At 38.2% G+C, this 17,800-nt stretch overlaps 2 protein-coding genes across 5 annotated transcripts in view; one reads left to right on the forward strand and one right to left on the reverse strand.

The window, feature by feature from the left end:
- The window catches only part of znf827 (zinc finger protein 827), a 789,732-nt gene that overhangs the window by 420,007 nt on the left and 351,925 nt on the right, over positions 1–17,800 (reverse strand). The gene's annotated exons all lie outside the window — the stretch shown is intronic.
- hhip (hedgehog interacting protein) overlaps positions 1–17,800 on the forward strand; it is a 220,362-nt gene that overhangs the window by 172,251 nt on the left and 30,311 nt on the right. For 2 of the 4 annotated variants that reach the window (XM_087235223.1, XM_087235224.1), the window contains 3 exons: positions 5,730–5,922; positions 13,069–13,210; positions 15,577–15,778. In XM_087235223.1, coding sequence (XP_087091349.1) covers positions 5,730–5,922; positions 13,069–13,210; positions 15,577–15,778 — 537 coding nt within the window. 4 annotated transcript variants of the gene reach the window in all.

The raw sequence follows: 17,800 nt of genomic DNA on the forward strand, positions 1-17,800 counted from the left end.
GTCCTTGGTACTAAATCAGAGCATATGTGAATTTGCGGTTTCGCTTGAAATTGAGACTTTAAGAGTTTTCTCATAACAAAAACTCATTTTGCCATCTGTTGTTTGTTGAAATGGCAACAAGGGTTACAATTTTCTCAGAATGTCTAATAGAAAGCTTGAATATTACTGATGGTGTTGTAATAGCATGTTTGTCAAAATAGCAGTGCAGAAAACGAGAGCTTAATGCATCATTTTCAAGCTCATAAATTGTTATTAAGTCACCAAAAAAATTTGGAAACAGTTTATTACTCTCGGATGTGTGTGAATATACATTTCCTCCTAACATAGAATTGGTTAAAAGCCATAATATCAGTGCATTAGGAGGATGAGAAAATTCCAGTAGAATAATATTAGAGCTTCTGCAGAATGCAAAGGGTTATATCTCCCCGAGCAGATGTATTCCACAACCACAGCTGTATCGCACATGTTTTCATGTCATTCGCCAATGTGGCAAAGCTGGACCCAGACTTATCTCAAGGACCTCTGCTTCGCCTCTGCACCCTACTGTATGTGAATGATTGTCACTTTTACAGTGTAACAGAACAGACCAAATAGGCTGAATGCAAAACAGGCCTGGCTGGATATGGTGGCAGGCTGTTCAATGCTCAGGGCCATTTCCATAATTACCCAACAATCCAATCACTGTGGATTCCTGCAACTCCTGATCTCTGCTGATAATCAGCCAGTGTTCTGGTCAGTGCTGGACCCCCAAGGATGAACAGGTGCGGTACTGCGACTGATTGCAACTAATGCAACTGAGGTCTGTTCAGAGAGGACATTCCCCTCTGGACCTGCAATCTGACGATCTCTCTATAGATGAGAAGAAAAGAGGACTTGTCCTGCGTTTGGCTCAGTCTTATCAGAAACCCTCTGAAGAGCAAGAATGCCAGACATGCTCACAACTCTGTTAACGTAAGAGTGTCAACAAACTGTCCTGCTATAGCCCCTGATCACCAACAGAGTAGCTGGATGTTAGCATCTAACAGAAATAATTATGCAAGCGCATAAATAAACAACACAGGAGAGATCATATATTGGAGAGATACTGATTTACATGATCTCATCTTTTATTTTAATTAGGGTGTTTGGTATTAAATGCCGTATCTAAATTTACAAAGAGCACAGCAGTGTGTTTTATGAAGTTGTAAAGGATGTAAATCCTATACTTAAAACATTATTTGTGCTGTAAATTACAAGCACAATTGGAGAATGGAAGAAATGAACACCCTCATATTGTCTCCTTTCTTCCCCCCAGTAGACTGGACGTCAATGGTAACTCTTCAAATATTATTTGTTTTTGTTTTTTAATTTCCCAGAGGAAAAAAAATGTCATACAGATTTGAAATGACAGTAATTTTAATTTTGGGGTATAATATTCATTTTAAAAACATGTATCTGTAGTTACACAGAGAAAAAAAAATCTCACAAGCTGCATTAAATTGTGCACTTGGTGACTATATTTTGCATAATTTATATTAGTTAAATATTTTTATTATTTTCTATGTTGTGTATTTATATTATAATCACTTTGTTTTATATTTTTGTTTTATTTACTAGTTATAATGAAACAGTGTACTCTGAGATTAAAGTGTAAAAAAGGTTTTAGTAAAATGCTAACATGTAATTTTTAATAATCCACTTATCTGATGTAAATGTTTTAACGTTTAAACATATTTAGGCATAACGACTCATTGTTAAAGTCTCTGCATTTCATTAAAATGTGTTTGAGATAGTACAGGTGGCTGTGTGGAAAGCCTCGTAATGACTTGTCCGTCCAGCAACTCTGGTCAGAAATAATAACAGCGCAGAGCACAGTCCAAAACAAAGACAAGTCACTACCATAAACATTAAATAATGCAATAAACATCAATAATAATAGAAATAAGGAAATAAAATAATAAATCGGTGAATATAACGGTAACAAACTTATACTGTGGAAAATTAGCAGTATTTCCCGTAAAATTACTTTACAAGTTTTAGTGTATACATTTCTTTACCTTCACTGTGATGCGCGTACCCTGACTGAACAGACGTCATCGTGCGCGTTCCCCTTCTCGCGCGCTGGTTAAAAAGAAGGTGGAAAGAGCAAAGAGAAACATGTGAGTGCACTGAGGAGCATGCAACACAACTTAGTGAACTTTTGATCACAACTGTCAACTTCTGTGCACATCGGGATTTAACTTTTGGTCAAGGAGACGTACTGCGATTTCTACATATAATCTGATCACTTTTCTTTTTTTTCTATATATATTTTTTTCTTTTAAAAATCGCATTAATATGCAATATCATGTTTTTTCCATTTTAATAACGTCTTAACCAGACATTGTATTAATTTATTATCGTAATTTCTTTCTTCTTTTTTTGTAAACACCTATTTAGCGAGTAGTTGCTTTATCTAAATTGGTTATTCTGTAAGAACTTTCAGGACGCGTGGGGCTGTCATTCAGCAGTCCTGTTTATTTCTGAGCAGCCGCGTGTTTCGCGTTTGCTTTCATCCCTGCAAAAATGAAGCATTTGAAATTTGTGCTCTTGTTAGCCATCGCGGCCAATTTTTGGGAATGTGGTGATGCGAAATTTGGCGAGAAAGGAGAATTAAGTCCAAGGAGGAGGAGATGTTACGATGGAAGTCTGCCGAGACGCCTGAAGAAGAAGGAGAGAAAACTGTCACTCGAGGGAAGCGGTGGAGGGGAGGTTTGTCACAGGCTCTATCCTCGCGTGTCCTGCTGTCCGTCCAGGAGGGCTCCGTATCAGATACTGCATCGGAAAGATGCTCGGGTATGTTCGGGCTTCCTGCAGCTTCTAATGATTCTCGTGTTTGTGTGTGTTTTATGGTAACGGGGTAATGCATTGACGTTTAAGCTGTTGGCAACAAATGGGAAATCATGTAAAGAACATGTGGATGCACACACAGTAGAAATGACTCTTGCACTCAAAACAGCAATGCGCAGCAAACGCGCGAGTCTGGAGACTTTTCTAAAGTTGTACTTGTTTAACTTGACACGGCGTCTTAAAAAACGTGGCACGAGACGCGTATAAACACGGAGACCGTCCGCAATGTCCGCCGCGCTAATGTTTACACAGGAAAACGATTGAAAACAACTCGGAGTGAGGTAAGAACGCGTGGTGTTTCTCCATTCTCACAAGCTCCTCGTTCGCGAACACGAGGCGTATGAATGAATTCGGTTTATTTCAATAGTCTGCTGCAACAATGTCGCGTTTCCGACATATGAACGGCTTTAAATAGCTACATATATGCGGTTAAATGTTTGTGTGTGCATACAGATTTGTTATTTTGCACAACTTTTCACGCACGCTGGTGTTTCGCTGACAGCATGTGCTTCTCGCAGTGATGGATAGGATTTACATAAAACAGATGGGAAACAAATGCCCCTTGATCGGTAATGAATCGCACCTTTCTGAGGCTTTCTACAGACGTGAGAAGATTCATCTCAATAGTTTTATCAATGAACACATTCTATGCCGAGAAATCTCCCTTTTCTCATGTAAACAACCTCCGTAAATCGACATACGCGGCTGGGTGGCATCGCTCGTCGTTTTGTGACAAAAAGCCATATTGCATCATTTAATTTGCTCAAGTCATGCAAATAAGAGTGAGGCTGAATGGAACACACAAAAAAAGAGTCGACATCTCCTCCTCCCCACTACACTGCCCACACACGGAGTCTTTTTGCTTTTGGCAAAAGAATAACAACAACACCATTGTGTTTGTTGGTTTCACTAATGGGTGAAGCTGAAGAACATCATTCTCCCCCCGTCATAGGCTCTGTCCAAGTGTTAGTTAATGCCTTTGAGGGAGTATTTGTCCTGCTCCCACCCCAAACTTACTTAAACCAATTCCCAGAGGACTCAAATGGTTTCACTTAAGCTGTTTAAGACAAGCTTACAGGTTTTGAGGGGTAGTTAGCTTAGTTGTGGTTTTATTTGAATGGGTGGGTATTTGAACTATGAATCACGTCAGGTGATTCATTCGTTAAATCATCTGTTTATTGGATTGTATGGTTGTATTAAGTCCTCGATCATCAATCACCTCAGTGAGAATTTGTGAGGATGTAGCTGCCCTCATTGTTTGTCGCTTAATGACAAGCAATTGTTTTCAAATGAGTCTTTGTGTTTACGTTTGTTCTGTCACTTTCAGTGACAAAGGATATTGTGTGCTGTGATGCATAATCCCAACATCTGCTCAGCTTCACACATATTACAATTTTCATGCTGAACACTATTCATAACGCCCTTTCACTCCACAAATAATAACTGGATAAATGGATGATAATGTTCTGTTTAGTAAGCTTCAATGGACTCTGAGTGGTTGTCTGCATTTTCATCGTTCATCAGTTACTAGTGAAAGATTCCAGTAATATCCTTGTTTGGTGTTGTTATCAATAAAGTTATGACGTAACTATTCCCATATGATTAGAATACTTGTCATTATCATTCTTGATGTGAATTGGTTTAATAAATCTGTTATAGCCTTCCGAAAATCAGGCATAATGGACAGTTGGATCTACAGTATGCTCATGTACTTTATGTCTTTTGTTTGCACTGGCATGTTTAAAAGAACTTACGTATGGCCAGTGATGTAGACCATGGTGTGATTTTAAGCAGCTTTGAACAACTTTTGAAAACATTTGAAAAAAAAAAAACAAAACAAAAAACAAAGGTTCTCTTGTTGCTGGTAAGGGTGATGGCAACATTGGAGCCTATCCCAGCAACATATGGGAAGAGTGCATGGTTGAGAGCACACAAATGCTTCTCTCCGTGGACCATGTGCCAGTCCATGGCTCACTAAATCAATGGGCAATTTAAAGCAGGAGAGTTGCCACTCACAAACCAGGGTAACACAACGATCACCACAAGACTGAAAGCGAAGAGAGCTTGAAAATTTACTTGCTGGTTCATATGGAGGTGTCAGTGCTTCTTTTTTATCTCTGATTTTTGTTTCTTTTTTTCTTTTGGAGACAGTTTTATCTCCCAGGCACAAAGGTGGTTTTGATTCACTCAAAAGAATCTGGAGAATCAAAATCAAAGAAATCTGTCCAAATGGTTTACTATGTAGTAGTGGGCCGTCTATATGCTGTCTGCTGGGCGTGCTGGTCTAATTGACTTGGACAGACTGCTAATTTGTTGATACCAGCACGGGAATGATGTGCCCGTCTATCTGTAAATTGGTGTTTACACATGGACCTCACACAGAGAGAGGGAGGTTTACCAGACTGCTGCAGCACAGGCGTACGTCTGGGGAAGGCAGCAGATTACATTGTTGTTTTATTACAGCTAATTTGTTACATAAATAAGCCTGCTCATTTTCTCGGCCCTAATCTACTGTTTACTTTTGTTTGGTGACTTAAGAAACAATTCGAGTATCCTCATTTCGGTCCGTTCGATCCAGCTTGGGTTCAGCTGCCATGTGAGGTGCAATTTTGGCTTAGCTGTTTGTAAGCTCAAATAAACAAATCAGGAGAAATCAAGTCCACATGGATGTGTGGTGTTTGTTAAGAAAGATGTTTAGAATGTGAATTGCATCCAATTAAGGAGAAAACATTCCAAAAATGTGTGTCAAACCACCTAGTTTGTCATCGTATAGGAACAACTTTGTAGCATGAGTAAATTTGGGATCAGCCGTTGAATTAGAAGCACAGTTCTAACCTTTTCTCTTTGTTTTCACTCCACAGACTTTCTCGACTAATAACACGGAGTGTTCTAGACTGCTGGAGGAGATTAAGTGTGCCCATTGCTCACCAAATGCTCAGATGCTGTTCCATTCACCTAAACTTGAAAAAGCACCACATAGAGAACAAGACCTACCCCGCTTATGCCATGACTACTGCCAAGAGTTCTACTACACTTGCCGTGGACACGTACCAGGTAACCAATAAATTCAATAACGTACCATCACGATTACTGACACATTCCCAGTTGAACTAATTTACCTCAGAAATCCCTCATAATTGAAATGTAAAATTGCAGGGCTTTTAGTAAAGGAACAACATTGTGAGAGTGTTTTAGACCCAGAGAAAACTTTTGTTACATATTTTGGTAGCAACTTATTTTAATGGTGCCTTTAACACATTTTTTTGTTGAATTTAAGTTACATTGCATCTACATGCCAACTTATTTTCAACAGATTTTAAGTAGACTGTGGTCGGGGTTAGTGTAAGTTGACAAGTACTTGCAAAGTTTTTTATAGTCAGTTAAATGTAAAAGAAGTACTAGCACATATTAAGCAGACAATCTACTAATACTCAAATGAGAAGTAATTGGCATGTAGCTGCAAAGCAACTTTTAGTCAACAAAATGTGCAATAGAGACCATCAAAATAAGTGTTATCCATATTTTATATTTGTTATTTTGAACCAGGTATGTTTGGAGCACCTTTGGACATCAAAAAGGCTTGTGTTAAACTATCTATGAAGTTATTTAAGCATCAGTAAACTTTTCCAACATATATTTAACCTTTTTTCACACTCTTTTGACACATTGACAAGATTGAAAAGAATTGATCTTTGTTAACCAAAACTTAAATTAAGTAAAAACATGATAATATTCAAAACTTTTTTTATCTAAAATTCGCTCTTTATTCAGATACCATATGGTTTTATTTGAAAAATATTTAAGTTATGACTGTTAAAATGTGGAATGCAACAATTTTTTACAGATCGAATGAGGGTCAGTGTGTCAGTCTAAAATAACAAAATATTTCTTATCCTGCATGGCGATCTTATTAAAAAAACACATTGGTTCATTTCTTTATCTTGGGTTCATTCAGAAACCAGTTTCTTTCTTTATGTCCCAAAGATTTTACTATCATAAAAGGCTTTAAATATTCGTTAAAAAATCACACTCAAAGTGTAATATATAAATTCTAAAAACATAATAACATATTTAATGTTTTATATTATGTAAATATAAATTTTTTATTGATTACAACTGAAACAAACTCGCCTTAATGCAAGCACGGATTCCACCTTGATGCAGTTTTTTTCATTAGGTAGTCACTAACATGGACATTTTATGTCCATTGATCATTCTTCTTCTTGATCTCTGCTAAAATTCGGAAAAACCCTTTTCCCTATTAAATTTGTTAAGCTCAAATGTAAACGCACCAGTGGACGCATGCCCCAAACAAAGCCTGAAAATCTGTAGCTGTAAATTAATGATTTTATGACCTGTTTCTTCCCCTCAGTCCTTTGGCAAGCACCTTATTTTACGTCAACACAGCTTGCCAAGATGTGTTTGGTGTTTATGTGTGTCTGTCTGTCTTTGGGGGGAGGGTGGGGTGTATCCACGGTCTGAGCACGGTCTAGACATGACTGACACTCACACCTCACCTCACCAGCAGAACACACACTTTTACAGGATGCAATGGAAAGCAAGGCCTGTTGAAGGCAATGCTCACATAATCAGTTTGTTTTTCTTGGTGGCAGCCTACATTCAATGAAAAGACAAACATTAAGGCCTCTAAAATGTAAGGGGGAAAAAACAGATGGCATCGGGGAGGAGTCCCTGAAAGACCTGAACAGCTCTAAGCCATCATAAGGTTTGTATTTTCTCGCAAACATGAATGACATCAGGAGCAAACATCCAATAGCTGCTCTATAGTGTTGCAACATTCGCTGCATGATGCATTCCATCAGATGGAATGGTATGCAAAAGCTGGCCGCCAGACCAAACCTTCTTCCTATCAGCACAGCCATAACAGATTAGATGAGGGCAGATATGCAAACAGAGAGCAAACGCAAGCCACACGCACATACACACACACACACACACACACACGGAAATGTGAATAGACCAACAAATCAGATACTGTATACATACAGTTTACCTCTCTGTCTTCCTCCATTAAACAGATAAATAAGGGTGTGCAGTCTGTTTCAACTCTTTGTAGAGGGAGGAAGTGTATGGGAAAAAGAGGGAGAGAGAGAAAACACTGCTAAAGACTCTGAGAACAGGAGCCAGGGCCAAAAGCCTCCCCTCTCCCCCTCCCAAATCAGCATATGTGGTGACGAATGACACATTTATTTTTCTACAAAGGTTGTGTATATGTAAAACTGCTGAAGTGCATCAAGATGTCAAGTACTTTGGGTGGCCACCCAGGTTGCTTTGGAAGATAACCAGATGGAAGTATAACCATAGTGCTGAGGATGTGGAGTCTCTTTCTCTCTGTCCTGTTTTTCGTAGGCCAGTACCATAAAACTAGAATGTATTGTAGAGGGGCTGACACTGGAGTTGAGGCCACACAGTGTTTTTGCCATATTTAGGGAAGTTATAAATTGTTCAAATTAGACAGTCCTTTAAGTTCATGCGATTCATTTATGTCCATGTTTTAAGACCATGATTACATATTGGTTTTTCAACCATAAAACATGCCTTCATGTTTTCATGATGTCTACTTTCAGGCCTCTAAGATTAAGGAACAATGTTCTGTTCAAACACAGTCATTTTACAGCTGATTCAAGAGTTCACCTGTAGCTGATGATTGTCCTGGGAGAGAACCCTGAGCTCGAGTAGATCTTAAGAACGAGAACTTATAAATGGCAAATTATGAATTGCTATGAAAATATACTGCTGACTCGTCTTTAGTGCCAATTTGGTTTAGCCAATTCACCTATGTCTTTGGACTGTGGGAGGAAAATGGGGAACCTGGTGGAAACCCACGCAAGCATAGGGAGAACATGTAAACTTGACACATAAACGTCGGCTGGCTTGGTAAGGACTTGAACCAGTGACGTTCTTGCTGTGAGGCAACAGTGCTAACCACTGGGCACCCTTGTCACCCTGTTAAGAAAGTAAGGAGGAGGAGTAGAGGTGGAAGGGGGGATTCTTCAAAATGAAGATACTGAGTCAAGAAACTCTGGTTATTTATGGTGTTATGAATTGGTGGATCGTGTATTGGCTATTGCTCAACCAGCCATATTCAATCACAAGCACGCGCTCCCCTCGAAATTAGTTAATAAATAAACATCATCTAGTGATCAATCAGTAAAGTCTCAGGCATACTACTTTCCTCATGCCCAGCCATGCCGGTAGTTTGAAGTTTGAAGCATGTGCAACAGACACGTCATTTGTGTAGAAAGAGAAAGTGTTTTTTATGAAATCAGGTTCACAATGATTGGGTAACACTTTAGAATAACTATCCGTTATTACTAGTTAATAGATCATTAGTAAACTGTTAGTTAATGAGTTATGAATGACTCGTTTAATAAAAGTTTAATTATTTATAACTGTGCCTTATAGATAACTTACAAGCTGTTAGTTAACAAGTTGTAAATGACTTGTTAAGCTGTTAGTAAATTACTTACTAAAGACTTGTTAAGTATCAGTTAATAGTTTGTATACGTTATTGGGACGTTATTCTAAAATTGCAACTATTTTTCATTTATTAGCAGTTAGTACATGAGGAATAGTTGCAACGTTAGAATAATTTCCCAATAACATACATAAGCTAATAACTAACACTTAACTAATATAGCAACTCATACTTTACAGATCAGTTGTTCATAGTTTGTTAACCATCTACTATTACCAGTGGAACTTTTGTAGAACTTTTCTGTTAAAATATTTTTTTATTTATTTTGTTTTCATGTTTAATATAAAAGGTACCCAAACCTTATGGGTTTGTATTCTGTTGTATACTGCTGTTCTGCCGTGTGATGGCTCAGTATGTGTGTTTCCATACATTAAACACAATGTTCAATATCTCCAACGTCAAAGTCTTGACTCGAGCCGGCCTTCCCAGCATGTATACCATGCTCCGACAACGTCGCCTGCGCTGGCTTGGCCATGTGTGCCGTATGGAGGATGGGAGAATCCCAAAGGATATCCTTTACGGAGAACTCTCATCTGGGAAGAGAACAACAGGACGCCCATTTCTGAGATTTAAAGATGTTGTGAAGAGGGACATGAAGGCCCTTGACATAAACACCAAGTCCTGGGAAGACCTCGCAGCAGACCGCCTGAAATGGAGGTGCACCCTGACCAAACAGCTCAAGTCAGGTGAGAAGAACATGATGCGTGCGTCAGAGGACAAGCGAGTTCACCGAAAGGTGCAGAGCGTCAGCCAGGGAGCCACCTATCAATGCGACTGCTGTGGTAAAAAATGCCTCTCCCGTATTGGTCTCTTCAGCCACCAACGACGCTGTCTTAGACAATCAGTCATGCCTCAATATAAGAGCTAGGATACGTCATCCATGGTCAACACTGACCGACGGAGGCCTACGGGGACCCAAACCTTATGGGTTTGTATTCTGTTGTATACTGCTGTTCTGCCGTGTGATGGCTCAGTATGTGTGTTTCCATACATTAAACACAATGTTCAATATTCCATCTGTGGAGTTTCTCTGATAAAATACAGTACACAGAAAAGCTTATGAGTGGAACAAGGTAAAGGTACAATAAAAAGGATATTGTAAATATCACATAAAATTTCTGTAGCTTGAACTTGTTCCATCCATTAGCTGTTTTACAAAGTTTCATTGGTAATAGTAGATGGTTAACAAACTATGAACAACTGATCTGTAAAGTGTGAGTTAATATATTAGGTAAGTGTTAGTTATTAGCTTATGTATGCTATTGACACGTTATTCTAAATTTGCAACTATTCCTCATTTACTAACAGTTAATAGTTGAAGAATAGTTGCAACTAGAAAAATGTCCCAATAACGTATACAAACAATTAACTGATACTTAACAAGTCTTTAGTAAGTAGTTTACCAACAGCTTGTTCATGATCTATTACTAATTTATTAGGTATAATTATAAATCATTAAAATACAGTTAACTTAAAATACCTTAAAAGTCATTTATAACTTGTTAACTAACAGCTTGTGAGTAATCTATTGGCTATCTATAAGGCACAGTTATAAATAATTAATAAACTATTAACTTTTATTGAATGAGTAATTTAAAACACATTAACTAACAGTTTATTAATGGTCTATTAACTACTTATAATGGATAGTTCTAAATACTATTAACTATTATTTAACAAGTCATTCATAAGCCATTAACTAACAGTTTATTAATGATCTAGTAACTAGTTATAACGGATAGTTATTCTAAAGTGTTAACCACTTTTATACACTTTAAAGTGACATTTAAAAGCTTAACTAGGTTAATTGGGTTAAATAGACAGGTTAGGGTAATTAAGTAATTTACAAGGATGGCTTGTTTTATAGACTATCGAAAAAAATATATATTAAAGAGACTAACAATTTTGACCTAAAAATGTTTTTCTTTTTTTTATAAAAAAATGGATTTTTTTCTAGCCAAAATAACACAAATAAGACTTTCTTCAGGTTAAAAAATATTATCAGACAAGCTGTGAAAATGTCCTTGCTCTCTTAAACATAATTTAGGAAATATTTAAAAAACCTTGTACCTTTATTTCTGAGAGTGTATCATGCAGAACATTCAACATGCACAGAACCTTTGTTAATTAAGAATATTTTAAACAGTACAAAGTCAGTGAGTTTTAAAATTGTGTTCTTTAGGATCACCATCAAAACCTTCCTCTTGCACTTGTCTCTGTATGTGTCATTTTTATATTTCTAGAATATTTTACCATCTAAATCAGGGGTGTTAAACTCAGTTCCTAGAGGGCTGCTGCACTGCACAGTTTAGTTCCAACCCAGCTTCAACAAACAAACCTGTAGGATTCAAACAAGCCTGAAGGACTCAATCAGTTTGGTCAGGTATGTTTAAGTAGGGTTGGAACTAAACTGTGCAGAGCTGCGAGTTTTACACATGCGATCTAAATCATTTAAAGGTATTCTTTTGACCATGATTTGTTTGGAATGGTTCACACAAATGAAAAGAACACGGGAACATTGTGGATACCAGAAAGTGTGGGAAATGCCTAGAGTCTGACCTTTCAGCTACTATTGACAAGAATTCAGAGACCCTTAACCCTCACACCAGCAAGCCCAAGATAACCACTGCGGTTAATGTGTGGGTGGTATGCCAGTGTGAGTGGAGGTGCTGGTGGGTGGGTGTGTGTGTTTGATCTCACTGTTATGTTTAGATGTTTAGGGATATCCTATCACCTCTGTTGTTGGTGCTGCTGCCTCCCTCCCACACGCAGCCCCCTTTCCTAAGACAGCATGGGGGACTCGCTAGAGATGAAAGCAAGAAGAGGAGTGTGTTTGTGTTCCTATCACTGCTGTATTTGCTCTACTCCTCCCCATGAGAGGGTTTAGCTAAGGTGGTAACCATATCAGTGTGGTTTTTGGGTCACGGTGGGGCTGCCAAACCGAGCTCTGTTCTCGCCTCTTGTCACTGAACCACTCATTCAGCCAAACAGAAGATTGCTCCTACAAAGTAACCATGATTTACACTTGATTTTCAGGTTTTTCTTCACACATGTCTGAATTATGGTGAATTTATTTTGGCTACTACTGGATAAATAAATTGGGTGTTTTCCCTGAAAGCAAGCTAGCAAACCTAATCTCTCAAATATAATCAATCAGTTTGGGCGTGCACTCATCATTTATTTGGACTTGAATAGCATGTTTCTACTGAAAAATATAACCGCGATGGCGATTAAGTTTTCGGAATTTTAGGTTTAATTAAACTCTCAACATACAGACCACACATCTAATTTATTTATAATACCTCACAAATATACAACCATCACATAGTTTTAGCACCCAGATGTGTGCATCAACATGGTTCTGACATGCATGACAAATATAAGTTTTTATCAAATTGTTGAAGGTCTGGATCAGTATGAGTGACCATGATTTGCATTCCTCAGATGTGTGAGGCAAATACAAATTGAGTCTCAGTACTGTATAAATGCACCATAGATGAGATCGGAATTAAGCTTGGCACCAGAATCGCCACCAAACGCCCACACAATAAGCCGTCTGATGGCTGAGGACATACTTGACTCGAGTACAGCTTTGACTGTAGGGGATTTGGTTGGTTTTGGAGGTGATTACATCACCCATGGACCCTGTGTGGTGTCTATCTCAGGCTGAGACCAGTTGTCTGTCTGTCTGTGTTTTTTAGAACTGTTCCAAGCCGACGTGGATGAGTTCTGCCAGTACTATGGAAGGATGGATGGAGGCCTGTGCTTTCCAGATTTTCACCGAAAGCAATTGCGGAGAGATTCCAATTACCTGTTAGATGAAAAAACCGAAGCGATTAACAGGTAAACAGCTTTGCAGACACGTTTTCAGACACACTTTTGATGATTTGATTTCAGCTTGTTTTTGTTTTCTTATTAGAGTTATAGTTCGCCACTGTAATATTTTGTTTATTTTAATGTCATTCATACCTTTATACATTTTATATTTCTGGTCAATGAACACCATTGTTTTTTTTTTTGTTTGTTTTTTTTTAATGATTTTTGTACATTACCCAGCCTGTCTTGGTACCTGCATTACAAATCTCACACCAGAATTTATTCCCAGTTTTTTAAATCTACTTACATTAATAATTGGTAAATCTACTGTATGATTTGTAGACTATGACGGTACATGCACACTTGAAATCTTTGGTTCCCATTCACTGTACAGTACCTTTATGGAAAAGAGGTCAAGTTTGACATGAATGTACATTTAAATTGGACACAAAATATTGACAGAATTTCCTCTTTTTTCAGCTGAACTTTTCTAACAGAACTATTACTTCTGTCTGTAACAACATTCATCAGCAGGCAAGAGGGAAGCTTCCTTATAGTCATGTCCCATGGCACATTATGACTGGCCTGTTTTGATTACTAGGTCATCAGGGCAGTCTGAACAAGGTCACTAGAGACAAGACACGCCTGACTAGCCTTCCATGTCACAACATTCCTGCATGTACTCGTTGACTGGTCCACTGCTCCCCTTTCCAAGCCAGAGCTTTGTGTCCAGACTGAGTTTAGCCAGCTTTAAGAGCACAAAGAAAGTGCTTATACTGCAGGAGCTCTGATCTGCTGCTGACAGGGCTTTGACCATTTGTGACAGGACATGGTGAGGGTTGTCATTTGGCTCTCAGACAATTTAGCACATACCTGATTATGTTGCAGTTTTTAAATTCAGAATAGTTGGCACAATTTAATGGATACAAATGTCCACTCCACAATAGATTTGACTCTAGATTTGGTGTGCATTTCGCGAAATCATTGTTAAACAACTTCCTTGATTTGCCATTTCTAGGACCCAAGGTGACTTGTAGTTTTGTAGAAATGAGCTGAAATAACCTAACATTATCAGTTCACTTTGATTCATTCATTCATTCAATCATTTATTCATTTATTCATTTTCCTTCGGCTTAGTCCCTTTATTCCTCAGGGTTCACCACAGCAGAATAAACCGCCAACTTATCCAACATATGTTTTACAGAGCGATGCTCTTCCAGCCGCAACCCAGTACTGACTCTACTCATTCACACACATAAACTACCGCCAACTTAGTTTATTCAATTCATCTGTACCACATGTCTTTGGACTTTGGGTAAAATGCTGCACCCAGAGGAAACCCAAACAGACACGGGGAGAACATACAAACTCCACACAGAAATGTCAACTGGCCCAGCCGGGGCTCAAACCAGTGACACCTTTTTGCTGTGAGGTGACAGTGATAACCACTAAGCCACTGTGTCACCCATAATAGTTAACTTGAGTTGGTTAATTAGCAGAAGTTATTACTCATCCACTCATCCGCTCCTGACCTCATTAATGAAAACGTTAAACCAGTGTGGCTCAAATAATGACAATGCGACCAAGTTACTACATTTTCCAGATACATTCACAACTAGCCATGCACATTGTGCTGTGGTTACAATTGTTGTACAGGAAATGCACACCTAATCTTTTAATGGCACGTGTGTCAGTGTCACCCTTGGTATACGATCACTTCACTTTAGTTGTTAAAGCAATCTGATTTAATGGCACCTTCTAGTGAAGTGTGGCCTTCGTCTGTTTGCTGACCTCAGTTTAGTGTTAACAGTGATAAATGCCTCACTTTTGTATGACCTTCCGAAGCAAATAATGACAAGCTGTGAATCCACTGTGTGTTTTGAGAAGGCCCTGAGCCCACAGTCATTGTAAATGAATGTCATAATTCTTCATCAGACCTCCCAGTGCGAAGGGCCAGTAAAGTAGCATATCTGATCAGGCAGTTTCATTGCTAGCACATCAGACTGACGTTATTCTATATCTTAGGTATGAGATGTCAGACATACATTCTCTGCCAGTCCACCCTTATTACATCCATGGAAAATCCCCCCAAGTCTCCTTGTTAACAGGAAAACCCACACCACTGATGCCTTTGTTTAAGTTAAGGCTTAATGTGAGCTGGCATGTCCCCACATCAAATGTGACTTGTGGTTAATGGAACATTTGTTTCACAGCTTGACGGCCCCCAACGTCTGATGTTAAATGAACTTCCACTGTGTTGTTTTATTCAGTCTACTCCCAAACCTGTCTGCCTAGCAGAAAAGATTAGAAACCATGATAAAACAGTTTAAACAGTTTCATGTTGTGTAGTTTTTGCAAACTTACAGTTTTATCATCCTATTACCTTCAAACAGAAAACACAAACACAACTGCTACTGCGCTCAGGAGATCCATAGTGGTCTTCAACAACCTGTTGGCGTGGTGCATTGTGGGGATGGATCGCAGCGGCTTTTTATATTGGAGAGGGAAGGCTTTGTGTGGATCCTCACACATGACATGGAACTCCTAAAAGAGCCTTTTCTGGACATTCATAAGCTGGTACAAAGTGGTTTAAAGGTGAGTGGCTCTTAGCTTGTTTCTAGAGATTGTGAAGTTACCAGCTAGCGGGACTGAGGAAACGGCATAATTGAGTACACTCCATTTCTCAGTGAATATAGGCAATGTATGTTGGTGCTTTTAAACAAAACAGATTTATTAAACAGATTTATTTATTAAAATAATATTTTAGTCACCAAACATATTTAGAAATTGAAAGATAATACAATCAAATTTAAGCAAAACATTGCAAAAAAAATTACAACCTAAAAATTTCAACAATTTTTTATTTAATTTTTTAATTTTTCCTCTTTTTTAAATTTGTATTTAATATTTTTCAATAACATATAAATTTATGTGCACTAGTTTTCGGAGCGTTATCGTAAGTTATTTTTTAGATAAGCTCTAGATTTGGCTTCAGTACTGACTAATCTAATTTATATACACAAATATAATGTTGTATAGCTTCCTATATATGTGTATGTGTATGCAGAGCACTGTAAATATTTATTTTAGGTTAAACTTTTATTTATTGTTTTTAAACTTACTACAAATTATTATATTTATTTTATTGACGTAATATGCCCTTACAGTAGATGAATATTTTGATCTCATTAGTGAGTATTTATTATGAACCAGTATCACAGAAATAAATTCTGCAAGTATTTGGGTCATAATTGACTGCAAGCTCACATTCCATTTTGAGTGCAATGACAACAGTAAAACCTATTCAACAACTGATGGATAAAATTTAGCAATAATCCGTTTCACCTTAAGTCACAATAAACAAACGGTTGCAAGCCTAAGATAAACCATGCTGGTTAAATAAAACAAAAAAGAGGAAAATAAAAACTAAACATATTACACCTTTTAGAAATTATCTAATACTGTCAATTCATATTAAGATGGTTTCATGCATCTAATACATTCTTTCAAATCTTTTTAACTATGCTAATAATGATGAGTTTTAGCTAAACCTAGACAGGCTTTAACTCTTGACTACGTTGACACATCTGCCTCTGAAGAGAAGCTAGCTCCTGTTTGATATTGACGCAGCCTGACCTCCCACCATAGAGAAGTCTGTCTCACATAAATCGAGAAGCCTTGCTGAAACCTGAAAGATCTGTTGTTCATCATTTTGGTTTGGCACCTTCTCAGACGAAGCTGAGGTGGGAGAAATGAAGCCCCCTAAAAGAACAGAATCTTAAAGGAGCACAATAACAAGTTCTATGGATTTATTTCCATTTTTCCTCTCCTCCCACCACAAATCAAAACCTGAATGGAGGGTGATCTTGAAGGCAAAATAGTGTTGGCACAACAATTATATTATTATACAAATGTATTCTGTATGTGGGCTTCTATGTGTGTGGTTTGCTTGCTGTCAACCTGACTGCCAGCGGAGGAAACCTTGTGTTTGGTTGTTGAGGATCAGTGAGAAAGGCTGAAATGTTGCCAGCTGTTGCATTGGCTTACATGCATGTCTGTCAGTAGTAGTTATGGCGTGTGTCACAACAGATGTTTATCTGCCCCCACAAGAACTGAGGCATTCTGTAATTTGAGAGCATTTTGTTTAGAAAGTGTCCGGAGATGTAGGAAGAGACCTGCTTTTTGACAGGAAGTTTGTGTATATTGCATACCTCCTGTTGCTTCACTTATAAAGACAGAAAGAGCAATTACGGAGTCAACATGCAAAAGCCCCACAGGAAAACCCCCCAATGTGCCTTATCATCATTAAACATAATTGGTTGTGGATAAAGCAATCATTATGACAATTAAAGTAAGCTCAAGCCCTGGCGGTCCCCAGGAGTGCTATTCTGTCAAGTTTGGCCGTTATCATTCAGAGTCTGCCGTGTTTATTCGAAGCATCAACAGGACATGTGCCCTTTGTGCCCGTGGAAGGCCTCGGCAACCCTCTGGGACACAACTTGGGTATGAAGGGGAATGATAGTGTTTTATCATGACTTTGATTCTAATGTTCTGTATTTCCTTTAAGCTCAATCCCCTCACTGCCAATTAAGCCAAACTGCTTGGAAACAATGCTCT

This window comes from Danio rerio, chromosome 1 (genome assembly GCF_052040795.2).
Source record: "Danio rerio strain M-AB ecotype USA chromosome 1, GRCz13ab, whole genome shotgun sequence".
NCBI lineage: Eukaryota > Metazoa > Chordata > Actinopteri > Cypriniformes > Danionidae > Danio > Danio rerio.